This window comes from Centruroides sculpturatus, unplaced genomic scaffold (genome assembly GCF_000671375.1).
Source record: "Centruroides sculpturatus isolate CEXI.00-Female unplaced genomic scaffold, Cexi_2.0 scaffold10, whole genome shotgun sequence".
Lineage (NCBI taxonomy): Eukaryota > Metazoa > Arthropoda > Arachnida > Scorpiones > Buthidae > Centruroides > Centruroides sculpturatus.
In genome coordinates this window covers 1340587-1366659 of record NW_019384396.1, presented here as the reverse complement: position 1 = coordinate 1366659, position 26073 = coordinate 1340587, and the positions used below count along the sequence as shown (strand labels likewise).

Sequence of the window (26073 nt, the reverse complement as noted above, 5' to 3'; positions counted from 1 at the left end):
AATTTTCGGGAGAAGACACCCGTAGCTCTTCGAAAGATGTAAAACCGGAAACGGAAGCTGTTAAGATTTTTGATTACCACCGGGATGCTCTTCACAGGATGGACTTTATGGAAAATGTCACGTAAGAGTCGCATCACATTTTTTATTGTATAAATTTACTTTTAAATATATTTTCTAAAAAAAAAATCGTCTAATAATTAAAAATTCAATTTTTTATTTTTATTTTGGAATTTTCCTACTTCAAACTTTCATTATTTATTATTTTTCTAGTTTGAGTGAATTTGATAAAATCGCAATTTAGAAATCAGTTTTAGATCGCGATCTACAGTTTGAAAACATACAATTTATTACTCTCTAAATATTTGAATCGGTAGAAAATCTCTTATAAATAGACTCTAAAATTCTTCTAAAATATTATTAAAAATAATTTTAGATTCTTAATAAAAACATCATTTTTTAAATTCGAGTAAAAACACCCGAAAATTTCTTTAAAGAAATATCATTCTATTCAATCTCGATTTTCAACTTCTTAAAAAAATTTTGTGATAAGTTTTTTAAAAACAGTTTTATATATAAAAAGAATATGTATTTTATTTTTATTAACTTTGTAATAATAAAATTTTATCTTTTATTTTATTTTTTTAAAATAAAACTGTTTAAAAGTCTAAATAAACTGTTTAAAATAAAACTGCCAAGAAATTCTGTGCAAGAGTTGAAAATTAAACAAAGTTTTAGATCTTTTAACGTAAATAAAGTTTATAAAAACTTATCTTAAATAATTTTTAGAGAATAGAACCAATAAATGATTCTAACTGTAATTGTTTTCACTCGAAGATAATTCCAAAATGATCTTTCTAATACAATTTTCGAATTTTTGTAACGTACAGACTTCCAAACGTGCTCTTCAACTTTTTCTAATCTCGAGTGAAAGAGTGAGTTTTAAAACAAAAATTACTTTCGAAATAACATCACTCGAAAGTCTCTTCATTCACTTCTCTATTCGTCAGGAGTTACAGAAGTATCAAGTGCAGCTGTGTGTCTGTCCTCATTTAAATACAGTATTTATTTTTTTTTTTTATATCAATTCTTTGCCATTCTACTTGTAAATTAGAATTGAAAGTCTGAAATGGCTCAATGTAAAGGATTTCGTTTGAGAGAATCAAGCAAGTGCTAAAAATAGAGCCGTTTTAAACATTTTTATTTGAGAGATCCATACAAGATCCACGAAGTTATTTCAATGGCTTTATATTGTGGTGTTCGAGTGGTATTGCATCATAATATGGTATTTAAAGAAATGAAATACTATAATATAGAGCCATCTGGAAGAGTCACACGCACAGAGATTCAAAGAGTTCTTTTCATATGAGTCATAAGGCCTTTTCGTTAGATATAAGAACTTTTTGTATAGTATAAGAGTTCTTCAGGTGGATCATGAAAAACAGTTAATCAACGTGAAGAATTCTTATACTAAAGAGATCGGAGCCTTCTGAAGAGTTATTATTTAAAATCACTTTGCAAGAGAGCCAATTTCTAGAGAGACATTCGAATAATCGTCATATTTTTTTTTCTTTTTAAATTTAATAAGCTTACAAGGAAAAAAATTCACCTTTTGACACTCCTTTTCCTTTGATTGCAAATGTCAATGAACTCTGACATCAATCGTTGATAAAAAAGGAGTGCATAAATCTCAATTTATATCAAATATCCTTTCTAAAAAACAAAAAAATTTATTGTTCTTATTCTTTAACACGGTATTTATTTTAGATATTTTATTTTTTCAAAATAATGATATGTTTTTTAATGAACACATCTCACGAAATGCTCTTATAATATCGAACAAATACAAAAATAACTTACATTTTTCCAATAAAATTTCTCGAATGACTTCCTACTGTCTATAATTTATTTTACCCATTTTACAAAGAATGAAATGTTCTTTTCTATATGCCAAAGAGACCGTCTGTTTGTCTGTCTTGCTATATCGAATGCAAAAGGATGTACGGAAAGAAGCACGCCACTAAATTCCTGATTCATTTGAGCAGGACCATGTTGTTATCCAAATAATGAGAAGGCAGAAAGCCAAATAAATACGATTTCATCATCTGTAAGCTTCAAGAACCTTTCTGCAAATTTTAAAACTGAAAATAAAATGTTATTTTAAGGCTAATCTATCTGAAAATCGGGATGTAAGCGTAACTTCTCTTTCAAGATCACGATCAAAAACAGAAGAATCATTTTATCTCGAGTTTGGCCTCTTCGGGAACAGGATCAAAGCTTAAATGATAGAGTAAATGAATAATTTACATTTGGAAAGATTAGAAATTGATAGAAATGTCAGTAAGAATTCGGGTGAAGAAACTGCAATGATATGGCCATGTTATGATGAATGACTGGAGGCGCAATTACAATATGTGGATAAGAGGATGATGGAGGCAGAAAATCAAAAGGAGAAAGAATAGGTGTAGACTAAGGAGAAGATGGAATAGCTACATAGAGACAGAACGGAAGGAAATTATAGTACTTACTGAACGAAAGAAAGAATTGGAGACATCCGAAAAGAAGACGGGTTAAAGGGGACTTTGGATCGCAGAATAATAAACCAATGCTTAGCGTGTTATGAGCTTTCGAATTCATTCTTCTTCAAGGTATTTTACACTGAAAATCAGGATTAGATCGAGTAAACTATTGGATATTTCATCAATAATTATGTAAAATGTGCGCACACGAAACGAACGATTAATACGATTTATGTAGTGGAAATCTCTGTTGAATTTTCTTCATTGAAACATAATTCCGTTTTTTTTTTTTTAAATTTAATGTTTAAGGAATGTAGTTTATTTTTTTAGCCTTTAACCATAGTTTACTGTCGACTTTTCCATTTAAAGTAACACATAAACGCTCTCGAACTTTCGTTCCAGGTCTAAGAGCGTTTTCGTGTCGGATTCAAACAAAAGTTTTACGAATAATTACAAAGTCTCTACCGACTTCATTATTTAAATTTGTCATTTGACATCCGTGCTTAACAGTGGAAAAACATTTCTGCTAAGTAATTTGCAAAAAAAAAAAAATATTTAATATTTCCACTCGAATACTGTAAAAAAATTAAAAAAATGATTTAAAATAAAATACGAAATTTGAGTAAATATAATGGTAAACCAATAAAAATTTCACGCATATTCGTCGCTTATAAACGGTGAGAAAATGAAATTTGTAATAAAAACGTTTGTGGAAACCTATTTTTTGCGCTTATCGATCGGATTTTTTTTACTCTTAATCGACGAACTTCTTCAATCTTTATTTGTATGCACGGAAGGAAAACGTTGCCCGAGGAATTTCTTCACAAATACTTTTAATCTCTTAAAACTATCCATGAGGCAGAAAAAAGAGAAATTTGTCAACATCCAAATATGATATTTCTCTCTCAATTTGTGTAGAACAAAGGAATTCTCCCGTATACTTCGATCGGAAACACGTTTCGAATGTGTCACGATACAAGAATGTAATACCCACGTGTGCACGCGTACATTATGTAATTATCCGGTTGCCCATTGAACAAACACTAGATTTAATTAATATAGGCCTAATTACCGTAACATAAAAAAAAAAATAGTTTAAGGTTGATTCGTATTATTTAACAAAGATCTTTTTGAAAGAAGTTTTTGTATTTCTCTCTTGTAATTACAAGAATAATTTCTTTTATGACATTGAAAACGGACACGAGAGGAATTAATAATAAATGAGAGAGGTTTATTTTAAAAAGTTAATTAATTAAAGAACAAAACAATACGAAAAACCATGCGAATTAAATTGCTCGGAGGGTTCTTAATGCATCCCGGATTACGTGAATTTCGAACAGGATGTACTGTACAGTACGGAAACGTGTGGAAAATTTGTAAATGTCAGAATTTTGTCTGTCTGAATCACGTTCTAAGGCAGACAAAGGCTTCGGCGATATTATTTGGATGATGCAAATAAATAATTTAATAATATTCGTTTAAACGAAGACGGGAAGTTTCTGCGTGAAAACAATTTTGTTGTTCGTTTTTTTATTATCGTAGCATTTCGTTTTATTAGAAAAATCGTGTTTTAAAAACAATTGTTCGATTGTTACGAACGTGCGACAGTGACATCATCGAAACTGTCGTTGAATCATCGTTTCGGTAATTCCGGATGTGACGTCGTAAAAGTTTATCGTCTCTTTTAATGAAACTTGAAAAGGAAAAACAAAATTGAAAATTCTAAATGGTATCCCGAATAAAATTGTTGATTTACACAGGTTTTTACGTAGAAAACGCGTGTAAGGTAAAATCAGTTACCTTACACAAGGTATTTGACTTCGGCTCTAAAAAAATTCTCTTATCTTTTTAAATACAATTTAAAAATTATTTTAGAAAAACGAATTCATAAAATTAAATATTAATTGAAATCACGTAAAAATTGATTGCTTTCAATTTATTTCATATTAAAATCGTTATCATCAATCGAATAGTCGAATTATCAATCCAATATTATTTATCTGTAAACATTTTGTTTGGATATAAATAAAAAATCTTTATTTATGAATGTAAAAATGAATTTATATTTTTAATAAGTACGTATTCTGAATTTAAATAAATTGTATTACTGTATTATAAAAATTGTTCCAGATAATAAATTAAAATTCTGTAAAGAATTGATATTTACTCAGGCATTTTTGTATGCTTCCTACTTGTTCTTTTGAGAGAAATCTTTAAAGTATTTAGGAACTTGCATCTGACGTAGGACTCTTTTCAAATGTTACTTAATTTTTCTTTGGTAGCTATTTGGGTAAATATATAAAATTAACTAAATCCTGTTTTATTGGAGTGCCACCATTAATAGCTGGAATCTAATGAGTAATTTTGCAATAAATTCAAATTTTAAAGCTTTGTTTTCTGAGACTAGTACATGAAAAGCTAGAAAATAATTGGGTACTAGTCTCAGAAAACAAAGCTTTAAAATTTGAATTTATTGCAAAATCCAATGCAAACTTCTTATAAAAAAAATTAGCAATAAACTTTACTCTTATGTTCAAGATCAAATGTAGGAAACCCATAACTAATTTGTGGTAAATAAATGTTTATTCCAAAAATTTGAACATTTTCATGTTTTTTTAAGTGAATAATGTTCATATTATGTGAAATATATTGATGTAGAAATGGTCATTTTCTTTCTTTTGTATGATCTTGAAATGTTAATCAATCTTATTTAAATAAGATTTAAAAAATGTTTCTTATACTACAATTTGTTTCAATAACAAAATTATAGTATTGTCTTTTTTTTTTAAAAATGTATTTAGGCTATGTCTGCTGTAGGAAAATGTCAATAGAGCAGTGACTTTCGACCTTTCTGAGTTAGTGGTACAGCAAAGAGCCAGTGTCTCATTAAAGATAATCTCGTAATTGAAAAACAACATTGAAGGCTTGCTTTTTTATACAAAATAAAATCCAATAAGGAGTTGCATAACTTTCCTGGCAAAAACATTCAGAATTGTGTATGGCACCCACCAATCCCTTGGATTTTTTTAAATCTTATTTTTAGTATTGAGAACATCCATTATTTCTGAACTGTATTCTATAATGGAACAGTATTTTAGCAACTCTAATAAAATTGACTCTTATAAAAGATTAGAAAACAAATGTAGATGCAACTTCATTTAAACATTAATATTGTTTCAATAGTTTATTTTAGAATAAAGTTTTACATAAAGACTGTTAAACAATTAAAATATTTTCAGTCATTTTTTTCATAATAAACTGATGGCAATATTTCCTTTATAAAAATCTTTATATATCTGATTTTTAAATTAACTTGAATACAGAAAAGTTTTTATATTTTGTATTTATTACTAGATTTGATTACAATGAAGGTGTTATTTAAAAAAGGTTGATTTTAATACACTTATTTTTCTTATTCTTCTGTAAAATTGTGTAGAAAGTACATTGTAAACAGACCTACTAACAATGTGAATCAATAACATGCAAAAGTAATTAAATTAAATTAATTAGAAAATTGATAGGATTCATTAATGACAACATTAAAATCTCATGAATAATAAGGCACTAAAGATTTTATGAAACCTAATTTATTGTCATTGTAGAATTGTTTACAAGTATAATATAATCAACAAAAATAATTATGTATATCTATATATAATGTATATACTTTTTTAAATACATATTTCACATTTTTTTAGTTTTTTTTGAAAAACAACAAAAACTTTATAAAAATTTACTTAAATACAATAATTCTTGAAATTTTAATAGAATAAAAACAATGAGATCATTTCTAAAATACTTAACAACTATTTTACATTTCGTTTCTTGATCCAAAATAGGAAAAGAAAAAGAAACTGGAATATTTTATTGAGAATAGGTTCTTCGTAATGGACGGAATTACAGGCAATTAAGTTTTGGTTGTCTTCCCAACAAAAGTATTTAATAAAAATTTTTTTAAAAAATTTGAAGCAAATTTGCAGATCATCCAATATGATAAACTGTAATGGCACTAACATAACAAAAATAATTAATTGTGCTTTGTCAAATTGTAATCTTTCTTTTTCTTTCTTTCTATGTAAAAATTGAGATAAAAATTATCTTACAATGTATGGGATGAATGGAACTTTGATAGATTCAATTGTGGACAGATAATAAACTCATTTGAAAAAAAAAAAAAACTTTGAGAAAATAATATGTCCAGATAAATATAACAGTGTGCAATTTAAAAACATCTCTGATATAAAACTAAAAATATCACGATCACATTGGAAGAACATTGTCATCATCTCAGTATATACAAGATATAAATTATATAGGAATTAACTGTCATTTTGATATATTGCACAATAAATAATTTCAAATAATACAAGAAAAAAGTCAATAATTATATTACAAACAGACACCAAAATAAATGCTCAATGTTAGAAATATTTTTAGGGATTTTATTAATAAGCATTAACATTTAGACCCTTGTCCCAAGATTCTGCCAGCTTCTGAAAACATGCTGCATAACAGTTTGTTGATTGCTGTTGAAATTACTAAAGTTCCTGAGTCTCTTCATTTCTCAAAGAACATTACATTAGTCACTCAAGTGTTTAAAGGTCCAAAAAAATATGTGGCTTGGATCTGACAGTGAGCAATTACCATTTTTTCAGGCCTTTAAAAAGAATGCTGCAGTGCCAAACATTTTCAAGCAGTGAAGAATCAGGTACATATACTGCAGTGACAGCAAATAAGCTTATGCAGCATATATTCAGAAATTGGCAGAACATTGGAGCAAGTGCCTGAATGTTTATGGGGATTTTATTAAAAAATTAAATATTCTAAGTTAGAACTTTTATCTATTTTGGCAAGTGTCTATCTTTAACCTAATTACTAACTTTCCCTTGTAAATTTCAATAAATAACACAGTGTGTCTAGTTTAATTAATAAGACTAGCATAAATATTTAAAAACAAAATTCAAATCTATGATAGAGATCCTCATCTGCATCAAATCACTTCTAAAAATACTCTGAGTATTATAAAAAATCTTTGGCCAATGGTTTTAAAAATCTAAAATTAAATTCCTGTTTTATATACATAAAAACACAAAACTGAACCAAAACAAAGAAAAGTTTGAGAAAGTTCATTTTAGAGTGAGATTCAGACTCACTTTTCTCAAACAATTCAGGAATGTATATACAATATTTATAAGTTCATATATACATACACAGTCACACACAGATAAATATGTATATATATAAATTCAATGTACAATATATAGGTTTATAAAATTGATATGAACCTATAGAATTGTTAATTATATACTGTCAAGATGAGAGGAAAAAAGAAATGCTGACTCCTTATCATTCCGGAATTATGTAAGAAAATGCAATTCTCTCTTTCAATTCCTCGTCTTTTTCTATTAACCTGTAATTCAATTTAAAATAATTACTTTTATGTATTAAGTTAGTAGTGTATGTATGTGTATATAATATATATTTTGCATACTTTACTAATAAATGCCTTTTTTCATCCTGTAAATTTTGACAATTTTTCTCTAATTTCTTCTTCCATTCTTGTTCTTGATTAAGCATCTGCTGTACAAGTTTTAATTCCTGTTTTAATTCTTCTATTTTCTCTCTTGAACAAAGTCTTTCTCTCTCTATAATGTCCCTTTAAAATAAATTCAATAAATTACATATGCAATTTTTTATTCCAATTTTATTCTTAAATTAATATACTGCATCAAATATAATCATGATCCTTAAAGTAGATAAATCTAATTTAATTAATTTAAATCTCCCCAAATGGTACTAATTAATATGAATTGGAATGAAATAACTAATGAAATTTGGAGAACAGTAGAATAATTTCTCAGACTAAATATATGATTTTGCAAAAAATTTGTTGAAATTTTGGTTACAAGAGGAATAATACTACTATATAATGCATAAAGTGCTTTTCCATATATAGGTTCACACAAAAACCAAGACGAGGATTCATAAAAAAAATTTTTTATTATAGTGTTCTTGAGCAGCTCAGTAGCATTACTCAATTTTAACAGTTAAACTTCATTAAGAATTTACAATCTATTAAAATTATATAGTAATCTAGCCATTGTTTCATTTAATATCTGATAATAAATTTTTTTTTGCATAAAACAGCCATCAGCATATTGTGAAGTCATTCCCAAATTTCATTACATTAGTTCATCTGATCTCATTCCAAACATGATGAATAAAAAGATATAATTATCTAGTAACTATGTATCTCTATTTTCAAAAATATACTGCTTATTGTTTTACAGTATACTTATACACACAGCTCTTTCCTTACACAGTGCACAGTAGATTGGTTCCATATAAAATCAAGACATATATATATTAAAAATAAAGGCTAGTTTCCATCTTTTTATTAAATTTCTGTTGAATTTTTCTGAATATATTAAACCAAAATCTAATTTGAGTACTGTGTAAATGAGGAATTAGGTGTATACAGCAGGATCCAACTTTACGTGGACTTGCCATTACTTCAGGTTTACACTTTCACATTACAAATTTATAAAATAAGAATTCTCAATTGCACACTAACTATGTAATTTTCCAAGGTGCATGTAAGTTTTACAACATCTCATTCATTCTTGTTCTGAGAAAGCATTATTATAATTCATTTCTTTTATGAAAGTACTTTGCAAGCATGAGAGAGAGAGAAGATAAAAAAATAATTTTTAAAAATTTTGGTTATGATTTACAATATTATGCTAGTTATTGTTAATATAGTGTTTATTTGCCTTGTTTATATAAAAATGTGAGATAGGTATAATAGTATGAAAAATATTAAATAATTAATGGGGTTCACTATTTTATGCAAATTTTCACATGTGTGAGAAATCTTGGAATGTATTGCTCATGTATGGCAAGGCCCTACTGTATATATAATCAAAAAATATATCTGTGTTGTAAGCTGCATATGTTAACCAACAATTTCAAATAACTACTACAAAAAAATGTACTTAAAAGTATTATTTGTTAAAATTTACTTTTCATTTCTAAATTATATATTTTAATAAAATGATTCAAACTACTTACTTAAGTTGTCTCACCCTATCTTTGTGACGTGTCTTTTTCTGTTGATATTTCATTGTAACAGCTTCTAATTTATTACTTGTCATAAGAAGTTGATCTTGTAATTTTGTTAATTCAGTTTTCAATTTCCTAGTTTGTTCAACAAAAGATAATTCCTATAAAATAAAGAAAAAATATTACGAATTTTCCAGAAGAGAGATGTATTTACAATAGTTTTTATTTACATGTTGAGCTGAAGAAGTCCTGTTATCTAAGAATGAATATAGACTGTCTCCTTTGCTGGGATTTTCAGGAGCAGAAAGTTGTTTAACTAAAGAATCTCCTGCAAATGATTTTTCAATATTTTATATATGATTTTAATACCATGGTTTTATTTACTATTTTTCTACTCACTTCTAACTCTTGTTTTCTCTTTCCTTAGTTGGTCTTCTAAATCATCAAACTGAGATAAGGCTTCAGAAAGCTAAATAAAAAAATTTAATGTAAAAATAGCCATAAAATGTCAATATAATGACATTTAAAATTTTATATAATTAAATATTATAATTTACTTTAAAGGCTAATGTTTCATTATCTAATTCCAGTTGTTTGTTGGACCTTTCAAGAAGCCTGACACGTTCTGAGAGTTCTCTTATCTGACGTTGTTGTTCTTGGCAACGTAGTTTTAACTGCTGTTTTTCCAGTTTTAACTCTTCTAGTTCTTGTTCCATTCCACCATTCTAAATTTGTTAATAAGAGAATAATTTTATGTAAGAATAATTCCTGAATATTGTATGAACTTATTTTATAATTTTGTTTTATTTTATTTCAAGTGAGAAAAGATATATGCTTTTAATTTCACTATTATTTAAATATACTGAGATAGACTGGATTAATAAGATCAATATGTCAATTTTATAATGCTCAGCAATTTGTATTTTCACTACCAGCTAATTTCTTCCATCTTACAATGATTTAGTGTGTAAATTATGTATATTGCTTCTTTCTGCATTTTACAAATTAAAATACCTATTTATTGATCAGGTTGATTTTAAGCATTTATTTGATAATTTATCCATTAGTTTAATGTCCTAATGATATAATAAAAATGAACTATGCAAGTATTAAATTGCAAATGAATATTCAAAATGTAGAAAATCTGTTTTTCAGCTCTAATTTAGAGCTCTAATTTAGAGCTGAAAAACAGATTGTACATCAAAAATTATTATTATTATTCCAAATTTAACTCAAACTTTACATTGCCTTACTACATGACATTCAACACAAATATAGGCAGTCCTCAAATTTCAGATTTAACACATTCCTAAAAATGTGTACAAAAGTGGAATGTCCAAAAGTCAAGCATAGAGTTGCATGTTAAGGAGTTCCTATTCCTAGAGTTAAAAACAAACACTATAAAATTTATTGTTAGTGAGAGAAAAGTTTTCATTTATTTACTATAAACAAAAACTTTTGTTGGATGTAACAAAGTATGAAATATTTAAAATATTAAATGTTTTTACATTAACATTTAATATTTATTATATATATATCAGTGATATAGTAGAGTGAGGAAAGTGGAATTGTTTAGCAGGGTATTTATTGCTAGAATATCTCAAGAGCTAAATAGGAGAGATAGGGAATTGCCATTTAAATTGTTACATCACCAATTCAGTTGGATAAGATGGTGATTATTCCTATGTTAAGTTTTAACAGTAGATTACTAAGCAATAAGAAACTAGTCCTAATCCATCCCAGCATAGAAGGATTCTTATTAGGTTTGGACTTTTAATAATTATAGAAAAAATAGAGAGGAGGACTAGATAATTAAATTGAGTTGGATGCTTCTTTTAAATGTTATATTAAATGTTTAAATGGCTTATGTTACTGTAACTAGCATAAAGTGTTACTATACAATAGTTTGAAATTTTTGTTTTATTTGAAAATATACAATATTTTTGTTTTATTTGAAAATGCAAGTGTGACATATGAAAAGCAGGTTAAAGGTATCAATGTACATTGTCAAAAACATGTACATCCAAAAGTCAAGGATCTTCTGTATAATGATTTGGGTAATATAAAATAATATAAATAAATAATATTTAAAAAAATATTTTTCAATATTTCTTCAAAAACTTTTCCTTTTATGACACAAAATTGATTTGTCATTCATATTCAAGGTACATATTAGCCTCTTTTGTAGTATATTACTAAGATAATATATGTATCTGGCAATCTGTAAACAGGAAAATTGTATTGCATTTTAAACTTCTTTATAGTTTGTTGTATAATGCCCTATCGATGTATGGTGCTTATTCTCAACACCCACTATCAATTATAACAAGTACTTACTATGAGAAAAGTTGTATGAGGCAAAAACTAGTCAGACAACACTATACGAGTTATTTCATAGATGGCACCAGTGGTTAAATTGCCAACTTTGAGATAACTCATAATGGGCAGTTGATGTGTTAAATAATAGACATTACTTTTATAGATAAAAGAATATTTACCAATATATGATGTATCCAGGATTCTTCTAAATCTTCATGAGAATCTTTCTTTGCCACTTGTCTAACCAATTCTTCTATCTAAAATTTAAAAAATTTAAAAATAATAAATGTTTACTTATAAAATATATTGACATATTGTGACTATTCTAATAACGATTGTATATAAAATAAAATCTTTAAATTTCATTCTTTAAAGAAAACAAATTATAAAAAGAGTTATAACAACATAGATTCTAGTTTACAAAAGCAAAGTTTCTCAAAGTTTAATATATACAATTCAGTATGCTTCTAAATAAATCACTGCAATGCTATTCTTGTATTACATAATCAAGAAATTACAATTCCATAGGTGAAACACAAAGTATAAAATAGTTTATTAAAATATTTGCATCCAAATCCAATCAAATATATCACAAAGTTACCATTATGATTATTTATGTTTCATCACACAAATATATTGAAGGAAGAATGAAAGAAAGGAACAGGGCAGCCTCCAATTTCTGAAATCTATACAATTCAACACAGGCAGTAGCATATCTAAGCTGGAATTGCCACATTCAAGTGATTAAATCATCTTATATATATCCTTACAAATGAGTAAACATTGCAAACAACTGTACATGTTAAATTTTACAAAGCATAGTACAATTACAAGTAAAACTTTAAGAGCACCTCAAATTCTTATCATTGCATCTTATTTCATTAATATTTAATCATTACCAAAGTCTGTAACAATTTACACACAAACCATTATTATTTTGTGAACACAGTCAAATTTTAAAATGTTACTCTTTGTTCAATATTTTCTAAATAGGGAACATCAATAAAGAATTTCAAAAAGAAGATAAAAATCTACATATTACTTTAAAAGTTTATCTATATTCAAATAAATTTTTGTGCAACTTTAGCTATTAAAAGTTCCCAAAAAATTATAATTTGAATTGAGACTAATGAACGATTGCAAATATATATGATAACATGTAAAATGTATCATGAATGTTTTTAACATGTTTTTTTACTTAAAATAAGGAAATACTAAATTATTTACTGTTCAATACAATAAATTATTATACATTTAACATAATGAGAATTATTACCTTTCTTTTTGCATTATTTAATTCAACTGTTAGATGTTCTTTTTCAGTTTCTAACTGTGTAATTTCATCTTCATGAACTTGTCTCAACTGTTCTTTGACATGCCTCATCATCTCTTGTTGATGTCTTATTTCTTCTTCATAATCATCTCTAATAAATATTCACATCAAAACTGATTATTGTTTGATATATCACAGTTAAGTTACTTTAAAAAAAAGACCTCATTAATTTGTTTAATTATTATTATTAATTATTAAAAATAAACAAGTTTATAGTCCTCTTCTAACTTCAAAATCTTTCAAAAGGTTCAACAATGTAAGAAAATATAAACTTCTAGGAAAATAACTGTTGAATTGTTGTTTAATATTGTTTCCAGAAAACAAATTATATTTTAAAGTTTTAACTCAACTACTAGTGAATTATGTAAATAGAATACTTAAAATATTTTAGTTATCTAATTTATTAGATAATGTTTTTAACAGGAATTTTCAGAAACACAATTCATTAAATAAAATTAGTCTAAAGATAAAAAAATGCAATAAAAAGTCACAAGATTAATAGAATTTAAGTCATTTTAATTATTTGTGTATCTTTTTGTTAACTAAATGAATTGTAATTATAAATAATAAATTTAAAAAACAATTTTATAATGAAAAAGTTAGAAAAATTCGAGATATGTTATAAGAAATGAAATCACAGAAAATATTAAAATTTGTGCATTATTATTTACATCAGATTTTCAGAATTTAAATTAGGTAATGAATATAAAAGCAATATATTATTTGTATTTTAGCTTTACATTAGAATGACTATTATAAATTAGAACTATACATTTTTTTTTACTAATTTGAAGTGAATATAATATGAAATTATAATTTAAAGATAGCTTTGTAATTCATATATTATAAATCACAGCAATGACAAAGTAATAAATTTATTTCATTAATTGTAAATGTAAAGGTAACATCTTTTTACTATCGTTAGAGAATTTTTTAAAATTAAAATTAGTGCACTTGAATTTTTAATTTTAAGTTAAATCAATCTAATTTTTCAATAATCAAACAGAAAATCATTTAAAATATTATCATCAGTTAAAAATTACACATTTGAAGATACTTTGCACACACTAGACTCTCTTTAAATGTATGCCTTGCTCCAATTTGACTATAATCTAGTCTCTTCAGACGTCTAAGGAATTGCTTACCAGATATTATATTGACTGGAGAGAGAAGGTGAGATATGTAAATAAATGCATCTTAAAAGTTACAATCTAAAATTAAAACCGATTTTTTTGACAAGTAATGAAAAACATTTACAAAAAGTAATTTATTGTTTTTATTATTTATTATTCTTAAAGAGCAATTAAACTTCTATTATTTTATTTGCTTAAAGTAGACAGATATAATTTTTTAATACTTTCTATATACTAATGAATTAATAAAACATTTAATTTTATATAAAAATTGAGAATCATTAAAATGATCTATACATAATAATGTAACAACTCTGATCTCTTAACTGAAATCTTTAGCTTCAGACAGTGTAATGACTCTAAAGCATAATATTTTTATATTTGATCTAACTGATTTAAAAAATTTCATGATTATAAATCTTAAGACTTTAAAAGACTTTTTATTTACATTTTGTTATTTTAATTAGATGCTTCATAATAATAATAAATTTAATATGATATTTTAAACACAGTTTTATTAGTTTGTTTTTCTTCATTACATTCTAATTTAGAATGACAGAATATTTATAATTTTGATCCTGTTGTATAGAAAAAATCAAAGTTTAAAATCAAAACATCAAAGATACCATGTGAATGATAAATAGTTAATATACATTTTGCAGAAAAAGTGTCAAATATAACTTAATTTATAAGATAACAGTATAATATTTCATGTGAATTACTTATAGTGAATAATGTACTTTACTTACTTTTGTTGTTCAAGTATTTTCTGAATTTCAGGAGAGCATAGTTTTAAACTGTCAGGAAGATTGGATGCCAATCTTGCAGCTTGCTCTCTCTTGCATCTTCTCTCTTGTTCCTGTTCAAGTTGTTCTTTTATTTTCTTCCTTTCAACCAAAAAGTATGCAAAAAGTTCAGAAATACTCAAATTGGCTAATTCTGTTAAACCTTCCTGCAATATCATCTGTCTTATTTCTCTGCTAACAATCTTTCCATTTTCATTATCCTGTTGGTCTAATTCTCTCCTTAACTGCTTATTTTCTTCTTGAAGTTCTTGATATCTTTCATTTGCCAGTTTCTTCACATGTTCGGCAAATTTTTCTATTTCCTAATAAAAATATTTATATTTTATTAACTACTTCAAAAACAAATACTGAAAGAATAGGACAACTATAATAAAAATATAATGAAACTTCTTAAAAATATTGATACTTTTAATTCTTCATTTTGCTGATGATGAAGTTTATCCAACTGATATCGCATAGAAACACAATTTGATTCTGCATCTGCTAGCCATCTCCACATGTGAATCAACTTTTGGCTGTCAGGTAAAGTGACATCTAAACCTTCTCTGTAGAAACGTTGAGTAATTTCTTTCTTCTCATCTCCTGCCTGTTAAAAACAAAAAAGATTTGAATATAAAATTATTGATAAATTATTATAATTAAAAACACTTGAAGTAACCCTAAAGACAAAAAGTCCTCCTATATTAAACTGATAAATTATCTTCCTGAGAAAAAGTATGAAAAGTTCAGTTATTAAACTTTATTAATATTGTTATTATAAACTAATTCTAACAAAATCAAAATTTAATAATTATAGAAAAATATTAAAGTACAGGTAACCCCCGTTTAATACGGGAGTTACGTTCGAAAAAATTGCCGTGTTATGCGAATCCGTGTTAAACAAAACAAAGAACTAGTGCAAAAAGGGGGATTAGGTTCCAAAAATTAAAAAACATATTGTTAAATCCTTATTTAAATCGGATTTATTATTCATTTTTTTATAGGTTAAATATTTATTTATTATTTAAGTAAATATTTTACCAGAGGATTATTCATCCTATATGATGATCTCGGCATGAGCATCATCAATTGGTAAGTTTGTGAGTGTGTTCGTTAATAGCACGCACTCCCGTTCCAGAGCAACCTGCTGTTTGTAGGCATTTAGCAACGATGGTGAAAGAAAGATGGCGGCACCCGCACTATCGATAGTATCGTGTGGAGAAATCTATAATTCTAAAATGAGCTTTTAGAGGCAAAAGAAGGGTCCCAATTGTAAAATTTAACCATTAAATGGATTATTTGTTGAAAGAGCATTCAAAGTAGCCACAAAAACAATTAGAATGCTCGCGCAGAGTTACGCGGAGGTATAAAAGAACACACTCTTTATTACATTTTATGTTGTATGAGGGTTTTACTCAATTCCCAAACCGTGTTAGAGTGAACCCGTGCTATAGAAGCGCTATGTTATATGGGGGATGTTCCCAATTCTTGAACCATGTTAGAGTGAATCTGTGCTATAGAAGTGCCGTGTTATACGGGGGTTACCTGTAATACTTAAAATATTTTTAAATGCTAAAGTTAAATTTATTTACAGGCAACTAATTGTGAATTGTGAAATTTCTTGTGTTGAATAAATAAAGACATAATACAGTGAAAAAGAAATTAAGAAAAACTTTGCAGATTTTTTTTGCACAAAAAGTACTTGTATACATAGTTAATATATATTTATACTTGTTTTCTTTACATCTTATGCAATTAATGCATCATCATCTTTCAGTTATGTTGGTAAATTATGGTCTGTCTTCACAGATTTCAAATTTCTCTGTTCATTTTGGATTTAATATTCTACTAGGAACAAAATACCTGTGATACATCTTTTTCCAACTGCATTAAAATATTTCCACATAGCAACATTTATCTAGGCAGTTTTAAATAATCATTCTTTCAATTGTTATCATATTTACTATACTCCAAATATCATACAGGTTATCTTTTTCTACATCTTTGACATAATTAAGTTTAACGTAATTTGTTATCTGATGTTCATATTTATATAACAGACATTTTACAACAGTCTATATATTATTTTCAAAAAGTAAAGGTATGTGGCATCATGTTTATTTCACATATCTTCAATTTAAATATGACATAAGTAACATATTTGAATTGAAGCATATTAAAAATTTATCAAAATAAAAAATTATATAATCATAAATATATTCATAAAACTAAATGCTTATTCTGCAAAATAGTTAATTACCAAGTGGCAATGTTTTTCAGCTCATCAATTGCAGTAAGTTATTTAAAACTATATTTAAAATTAGAATCTTTGATGATTGGAATATTCCAACTTTTTACGACAAATACGAAAGCCTTGTGATATTTAAGCATTTTCTCTAAAATCACACAAATTTCAACCTCTAAATAAGATTATAATGCATCAAATCTAATAGATATGATGTTAAAAGATAGTATTACATAATAAAATCATAGAAACTAAAGAAAATCTATGGTACATTGCTCATTATGTTTACAATGTTTAGTTTTTAAAAAGGAAATACATCATGTAGATAGACGCTAAGAATTTTTTTATTGATTAGAAATAACTTATCAAAAATTTGAAATGTACAAGAAATTAAACAAACTTTCCACTGAAGATAAAGTAAAATAAAAATGAATGTAAAACTTTTGTTTTAAGTTGGATTTATCTGTTTTATAAATTACAAAATGATTTAATAAAATGTATTTCTACAATACAGTGCATGAAAATATAAATAGTTTTTAACTCAAAATATTGCAAATATCTATTCTGATTATAAATAAACAGTTCTTTTTTTATTATTATTATTATAATTAATATTAAATTTATTTCTGTAAACCTAAAACTCCTTAGAATGCAAGGAATAACATTTTATTCAAAATATGAACCATTTAAAATGTGCACTTTTTAAAAACTTTCAATATTGCATCATGGATAATGTGATAAATTTTAAATACAATATATTAACTTCGAAGTTTCCATATATAGCACATTTTATGGCATTAAAATACTGAAATAGCCATATTTTGTTGTATTTAAAAATATAAATTATATTGCCAAGAATGTTTCCTTAAGTTTCTTTTGGAATTGTGTGATTGCATCTGGCACATTCAATGGCCAAATTTGTATACGTGAAACAAAGTTGATCCTCATTAAAACTAATAGCTTAATAACACAGCTAAATGGGAAGAACTTATCACATCAAAATGAAACAAAAAAAAAAAAAGAGGCACAAGACAATCAGATATAAACTTTATTGATATGGGAATGCATTTCGGATGCTAAGACCACTCATCAGCCTTCTCATTTAGCCATGTTGTTAATCTAAAGGTTTTAATGTAGATTTTGCAGGCTAGAAGCATAGGATTAACTTTAGAATAAATTGATATTACAACAAAATCAAAGTAGCTGTTAAAATCAACACAATGTTTGATCTAAAACAATAATAAGTGTTAGATCAAATCAAATAAAACTGTAATAAAATCTAGTTTAAGTTAACTGGAACAAAGGACAGATTTTACAATTATTATAAACAGAAATTCATAATGTTATGAATTTATATCTGCATCTAAATTCTAATGTAGATTTCCTAAGAATTGATGAAACTACATTTTAATAATAAATGTAAACACAATAAATGCATAAATACATTAATAATTTATAAAAAAAAATTCATTGAAAATCCAAATATTTATATTGATAATAAGAAAATTATATTCTTTAATTCCTGGAATTTTTATATATAAATTTCAAATTAAATTCATTAAATTTTATACAGATGATCTCTTCATTGCTGTATAATGTAACCTTTGAGAATTGGCTTTTTTTCCACCCGTCTCTTAAAAACTAGTAAATATCTAAATTTATTCTATTTTATCAGATGCTATTAGCATATATAACTAAGCTGCTAGTGCAAGGATACAGTGTTCAAACAGTAACGCCTGTATACACAAAAGGATATGATACAGGTACAATAATGATGATATTTAAATTAAAATACAGAGAATTCATGTAAAAAATCAAGGCTACATAACTACGTATATTCTGATAAGAAAAAGAGCTGTAACTCCAAGGCCCAGATCTGCACTGGAATCCAGTCTGCAATCTCTTATAATAAAATTTTAATTACAGAGACTACAAAATCATAAAGTTATGTAAACATAAAAATAAAAAACCATTTAACTATCCAGCATAATTCTTTAATAACATAAAAACATTTTCAAATGCATTGAGCGTTCATCATCAGTTATTTCTCTAATTCGAAATGGGAAATTTGAAAAATTACGCAATCGAATTTCAAATAAACGGTTATGTATTTTTAAGTTGAATTCTCCAGTAAGCAAGTATACAGTTATGTAAACACACAAGCTCAAGCAGTGATGTGAAAAATTAACTTTATAGAACAAATGTTTTTGGAGATCTTATGTCTTCATCTTTTAGTTCTGAAGTCTTTCAAACATAGAACACTTGTGATGAATGAAGAATGATACTTCTAGTAAATGTTTAATTTTTAACTAACAATTATTTATTGTGACATAACCACAATGACAGGTTGCATTTTTAATGGTATTTTTAATTTATTTAATTTAAAATATGTGCTCTCCATCTCAATTAGCACTGTAGTGTCTTGCCCCTGTATATCATACTTTTCCTTTAACAAAAGTTGTGCAAATCATCTTACTGCTTTCAGGGGAAGTTTTGAACTGAAATAACATGACTTCCAGTTTGCATCAGAAGTTCATATATAGTTATGATAGATATGGAAACTTTCGGGGCCTTCTGCCCCTAAGATTTCCATATCTGGTCTCAGATTTCATCTAACTCTGTATTTGAGATTAAGGAAAGACAGATGAACAAATAACAGTGGCAGCCTGAAAATAGAACAATTGTTTAACATTTAACTCTATAGAATGATTATTTAAAATTTAGCACTAGTGTTAATTTTTTACATTACTGCTGGAGTTTGGGTGTTTTACTTGGATTGTTTCTCCAGTTACATAGTAGCTGTATGTAAAATGCAAAATCATAAACTTAAAACATTTTTTAAAAATTTTCATTGCATAAACTTTAAAAGTGTTCTTTACTCTTAGTCCCTTTTTGTACACCATCAGGAAATAACAGTTTCATAGCTAGCAGTATTGTCCGAGCTATAATTTTTTATTAAACTAGAAAACAAATTTAAATTTAACAATTTCAAATGCATAAAGGGAGAAAAAAATGTAATAAATCAAAAGGATTATGGCAAAGATAGAAGGCCCATACTGTTCTATACTGATTTAAGTCTATGCATGTGCATGCATGCACATATACATATATATACAGAACATATTTATTTTTGCTCCTTCATCCACAAAAAGTAACATATTTTCATGACTGAGTGCTTAAATGCAATTTATTCTGTTAGATTCAGAAAATATAATGATCTGGATACAGCATGTTTTCAAGCTGTCTTGCCAAAGTTTCTACAAAATCAAGTGAATATGTTCCTACATTATGAACAAAGTTTTTTCATCCTGGAAGTGAGCCAAAGTCAATGCCAAATGGCAATGACTTTGGCTCAACTCCAGAAAAATCATTGTAACCTTAACATTTCTTCCATCAAATACCATTTTATTTAGTTTGTTTATTACTAACCGAAATTGCATTTATGACACACTGTTTTATTTTTTATTACCATATACTCAAATACTAAATTTTCAGAAAAAAAAAAAAAGTTAGTGTTCAGTCAGTTTTGGGTGTGGTTAAAATCAAATTTAAGATACTCTAAATAATTAATGTAACTTAAATCTTAAAATTGTTCCAACTATCTATTTCATAAAAATTAAATGAAGAATCTCTTATAAAAAAAAGTACATGATGAAAACTAAAGTATAACTTTTTAAATGTGAATAATTATTCTAAATCAAAAATAAAAAGTTACACTAAATTTATTTAGATTGTCCAAATTCTTCAAAAAACACTTTCTGCTCATAAGATACAAACTATGTGGCATTGCAAAACTGATTTTGACTTTAAGTAATTTTGACTGAAAAGATATGGGAAATTATCTTTAATTAAAAATGGTTTAATACAATATTATAACTGCAAAAATAATTAAAACTTTTAGCTAGTTTATAATAACCATTATTACGGTAAACATTTTTATTAGTAGTATCCTGGGCTGAAATTTAGTTGCCAGTTCAATACTGGATCCACTGATAATAAAGATTTTTATAGTAATTACTCATTATTACAAAATAGCTAAAAGTAATAATATTATACTGAATCATTTATATATATATAAATCTTGCTGATCAGATAACTGAAGCTGAGGCAGTTAAGGTTTCAGCCTATTTACTACTCCATGAGACCCAGAATCAGAACTAGGTAGTCAAAAAAATTTTTTTTGGGGTGATCAGGTCCTGACCCTCACCACCCAGCTGCCTGGCAAAAATTACAATAAACTTAAAAATGGCCCTCAATGCCCATAGGGTGGAGTTAAAAAAATCATGTCTGCCTGTAGCCTCCTGAGTTTGATCAGTTATCATCAAATTAAAAATTACAAAATACACATTGTGTTGGACTGAATTTCAGTTTGCATGAACCATTCCATAGCATCCAACATCCAAATTGGAGCCAGTCATTCAAAAATTTTCAGTAATAGACTGTCTGCTGTGAGCAATATGTCTAGTCATATGGGCCATGGCAACTTATGGCCTAAATTAGAAAAAAATTGTTTTTTAATTTAATGGATAGTGGTTGTATTTTGTATATTAATTTATTTTTCTCAAGTGAAACATAACCATTCCTTATTTTAATGTATGTTATCAAACAAATGGCCCATTAAAATATTCCAGATTTTATGGTGAGCCATCACTGAGTGAACCAAAGAAATATTAAAAGGTATATCAAATAAGGGGCTGTCCATAAATAATGTCCACACTGGAAAGGAGGGATGGAATGAACTTCAATGAACATCTGTTTTATTTCATTAAATTTTATGCATTTTATTATTCACAAATTGATCAAGATTTTGAGAAAGGTTTAGTTTTGTTGGACATCTGAAGAGAGACGGGGTTATGGAAACTTAGACAAACTGGAACAATGGGGGAGGGAGAGTAAAAATTTCAAGAAAAATGCAGACATAATTTATAAGAAGACCACTGGAAATACTATAATTATGGCAAGGCAATAAAGACAGGAATAAAGAAATTGAGAAATGCAGAGATGATGAAGATAATTGGAGAGTACTGGTTTAGGGATGAAGACCAGTTTCAGCATGACTAAGAGCTCTCATGCCTCATCAAAAAAAGAGCAAACTAACTATATAGTTTGGCTTTACAAACAAATTTTTAAGAAAATCAAGAAATTAGAATATTAAAGTTACTTTTGTTTCAGTGTATATTTTTAATTACAATTATTTAATAATTATTAAGTAACTTGTGCTATATTTTGATATGTGAATTTTTAAGTATTACATAACAGCCCAAAAATAATGGTACAAACTTATTAAGCAAACTATTCTATATTTCATAGTTGTTTTGAATGCACTGAGACTTCATTTATGCTTTCTCTGTATTGGGATATTAAAATACTGAAAAGTTTAAACATTTATATCTTACCTATAGTAAATGGATAGCAAATTATAGTAAATGTATTTGATATCAGAAACCTAATTATAAACAAAAAATCTTTTTGCAAAAAATTATTGGTCAGCTATCTGTTAGACATACAAAACGTCCAATATTCAAATTGAAAACAGAACTGTTTCATTTGGAGAACTTACACATCATCAAACTGCACACATTCAGAGCTGCACTCCAGCAGAGCACAGCTCTTTCAATGAAACTTCCATATATATCAATTGAAATGAATACAAAAATGTTTCTACTATTTTCCTTATGCTGAATCATTTTATTTTTGACTGCAGTATAAATTTTTACCAATATATATTAAATTGCTGTTTTTAAGTACTTGTGAAGAATTTATAACAAAATTTACTATTTTATTATACTAGTTATTATAGTATTACTAATAACTAACATCACACAATTTTAATTGGGCTATAATATGGCATCACATCAGCATGGTAATGAGGATTTGCAGGTTAGAGTCCCATTTGAAATCAATCTTTTCTTCCAGAGTATTCTAAATTAATTACTTTATTTCTAATTATTAAATTTAGCACAATATGCAGCTTAACTGCCTACCTTTAGTCCAGATTACATAATACTGTTGTAATTATTGTACTGTTAATCATATTATAGTCCAATTAAAATCCAGTGGTATTATTTGTTTACTACTATAAGCTGTTGAGCTTAGTTTATATATAAATTATACTTTATAAAATACTTTTAACAATTTAAAATTATTAATTTATTATTATAAAAAATTTTTAAATTCTATATTTGTTATTTTCAAATAAAATATAAATAGTAATTGACTACACTAAAATTTAATATCAAGAAAATGTACATAAGTATATAATAACACACACATTCAGATGAGCAGAGGAGGCATATGCTAAAATTAAAAATAAAATATAACTATTAATCACCTCAGCAAACTTAGTCTTATTCCAATATTATCTTATAAACAACAAAATGTTTTGAACAGCTGGCCTAACTTAAAGCTAGCCCACTTGAATGAAATAAAACTAAGGTCACTGAGATGATTAGTATTTACATTGTTCCAGTTTCAATTTATTTCTAAGTAATAAAATATAAAAAAACATCTTTTCTTTTTGAAATAAATATATAAAGATATACATGTAAATGTTTTTAAATTTAGCTACAGGAAAATATCCATTTTCCTAGTGCCCCTTTACAAACCTAAATACACTTACACACATCTTAATTCCAAAATATTAACAAAATGCAATACAGCACGCAGAAGCAAATATAGTTACTAATTATTCATATTTTATCCAAAACTAGTCACATCTGCCTGGTGTTAATCAGGCTTCCCAGGGAGCACAGAATTGAATGTGATAAAAACATTGACTCTAGTAACTAAAATATGCATTTATAGACCAAAGTATTTACGATAATGAAACTGTAAAGTATTTGCTGTTTAGTGTAAAAATTTTAACATTTTTGCATATTTATATTTACTTTGCACACTGTTCACAATGTATATGTTATCATTATCCTCAAAACTGCTTATCATTCAAATATTTAGGATCATCATAATTTAGATTAGGTCATACCATTACTACTTTAAATCAACTTTAAACATCTAAATATTTATTAAAAGTTGTAATCTCCAAGACAGATTTTTAATAAATTTTTAAAAAACTGTATTTTGATTCATACATATTTTCCACTAAATTCACAAACTATAATATTTCTGTAATAATCTAATTAAATAAAAAAAAATATCCATATGAAATGTACTGTATATTCATTAATATTTCAAAAATCAAATTTAGGAGAAAACATCCTAACTTGAATGACTTTATATTTTGGAAACTTTAAGATAAAGTAGATATAGACTTAAAACTATATTAATTAGTAATAAATAACCGAGCCGTCCTTATTGTTATAATTTCAGACTCATCACACACCTTTCCGATTTTTATTTATTAATGCACGACATCCCATTAAACGAATAAAAATCGAAAATGTGCTCGACCGGTCCCAAATCCAATAAGGCTAGCGGGCTCGTAGTTATTTATTATAAATTAATAGATAACAACAGACCAGAAGTTTATATCAAATTTAAAATTACTCTTTTTTAAAATAGAATACATTTATTCAAACTTTAATTTCTTAGGGAGTCAAACAACAGATACTTCCATTTAGTACGTGTCAACGATGACACAGCTTACCTTTTTTTTATACGTTAAGCCGTAATAGAATAAGAAAAATCTCTCCACCGCTAGAAGAAAGTAAAATGCTTCCAAAATTGCCATAAAATAGGTAATTAAAGTAGAAATATTGAAGTAGAAATATCCGTACCACTTATCTATTGCTCATATAATAATTAGAGCAAAGAATTAGAGTAGATTAATTTCGTTTTTCGCTCCGTCACGCTGAAAAATTCAGAAATGCACGCTGGCAGGTTTCTTATCCAAAACTATCGCAACTCAAACTTCAAATTGCATATCAATTCTCACGTTTTGCTTTCGTAACACTTGATAAATAACCGGAGATTATACTAGTAACAGAGTATATGAACTTTATTTATCGGAAAATATCGTATAATTCGGCGTATATAAGTATTTACGCTAACCCGAGCGATGCATTAATAAGAAATCATTGGTAATAGAGAAGTATTGTTTAGTTCCTAACGAATGAAATGAGAATAGAATTAAAAAGTAGGGAATATAAAATGAAATCTCACCATAACAAACGATCGTCTACGTCTTCGATGTAATTTAGATGCGGAAAACGATTTCCCATCACTTAAATGAGTAGGGATGTAGCGGGGCCGATAAGCAGCCCAGCTTCCTCTCCATCCCGCGTTTGAAATTTCCCGAAGATGGCGCCAATGTCGCGATTGACGTCAGAGGAAAATCCGTCATTTTAAGGTTTCCGGTAGTTTTCGTAGAAATTTCCCCATCCAAAAAAGTAAATTTAAAAATTTATTATTATTATTTTTTTTAATAGAAATTTTGAAGCTGCCTGCAATATATTCGATATTAGAAAATGTAGAAGAGTTTAGATTTTTATATTTGAAAATTATATAAATTCCTTTACTTTTATTTATTTATTTTTTTGTTTTCCCCAATTTTCTTTATTTGTTTTATTCCATAATTTATAAATTCCCGATTTTAAAATTTGAATTTTAATTATTTAAGCGTTAAAACCGTTAAAAATATACTTAAACTTCTCTAATTTACTATATCCTTGTTTTTTCCTAATTTTGTATATTTATTTTATTAGATGTTCCGTGTATTCTCTAT

General features: G+C 26.7%; 1 protein-coding gene across 1 annotated transcript; it reads right to left on the bottom strand.

Annotated features, from left to right (window-relative positions):
* Positions 1 to 5883: 5883 nt before the first annotated feature.
* LOC111618428 (trichohyalin-like) lies at positions 5884 to 25644 on the bottom strand. The gene is made up of 11 exons (XM_023359970.1): positions 25512 to 25644; positions 15576 to 15755; positions 15113 to 15471; positions 13174 to 13321; positions 12077 to 12154; positions 10136 to 10303; positions 9978 to 10047; positions 9809 to 9906; positions 9588 to 9739; positions 8008 to 8172; positions 5884 to 7926 (listed from the first exon to the last, which is right to left on the bottom strand). The coding sequence occupies exons 1-11, from the start codon at positions 25512 to 25514 to the stop codon at positions 7863 to 7865; spliced, it is 1485 nt and encodes a 494-aa protein (XP_023215738.1). The 5' UTR covers positions 25515 to 25644; the 3' UTR covers positions 5884 to 7862.
* Between the last annotated feature and the right edge of the window lie 429 nt (positions 25645 to 26073).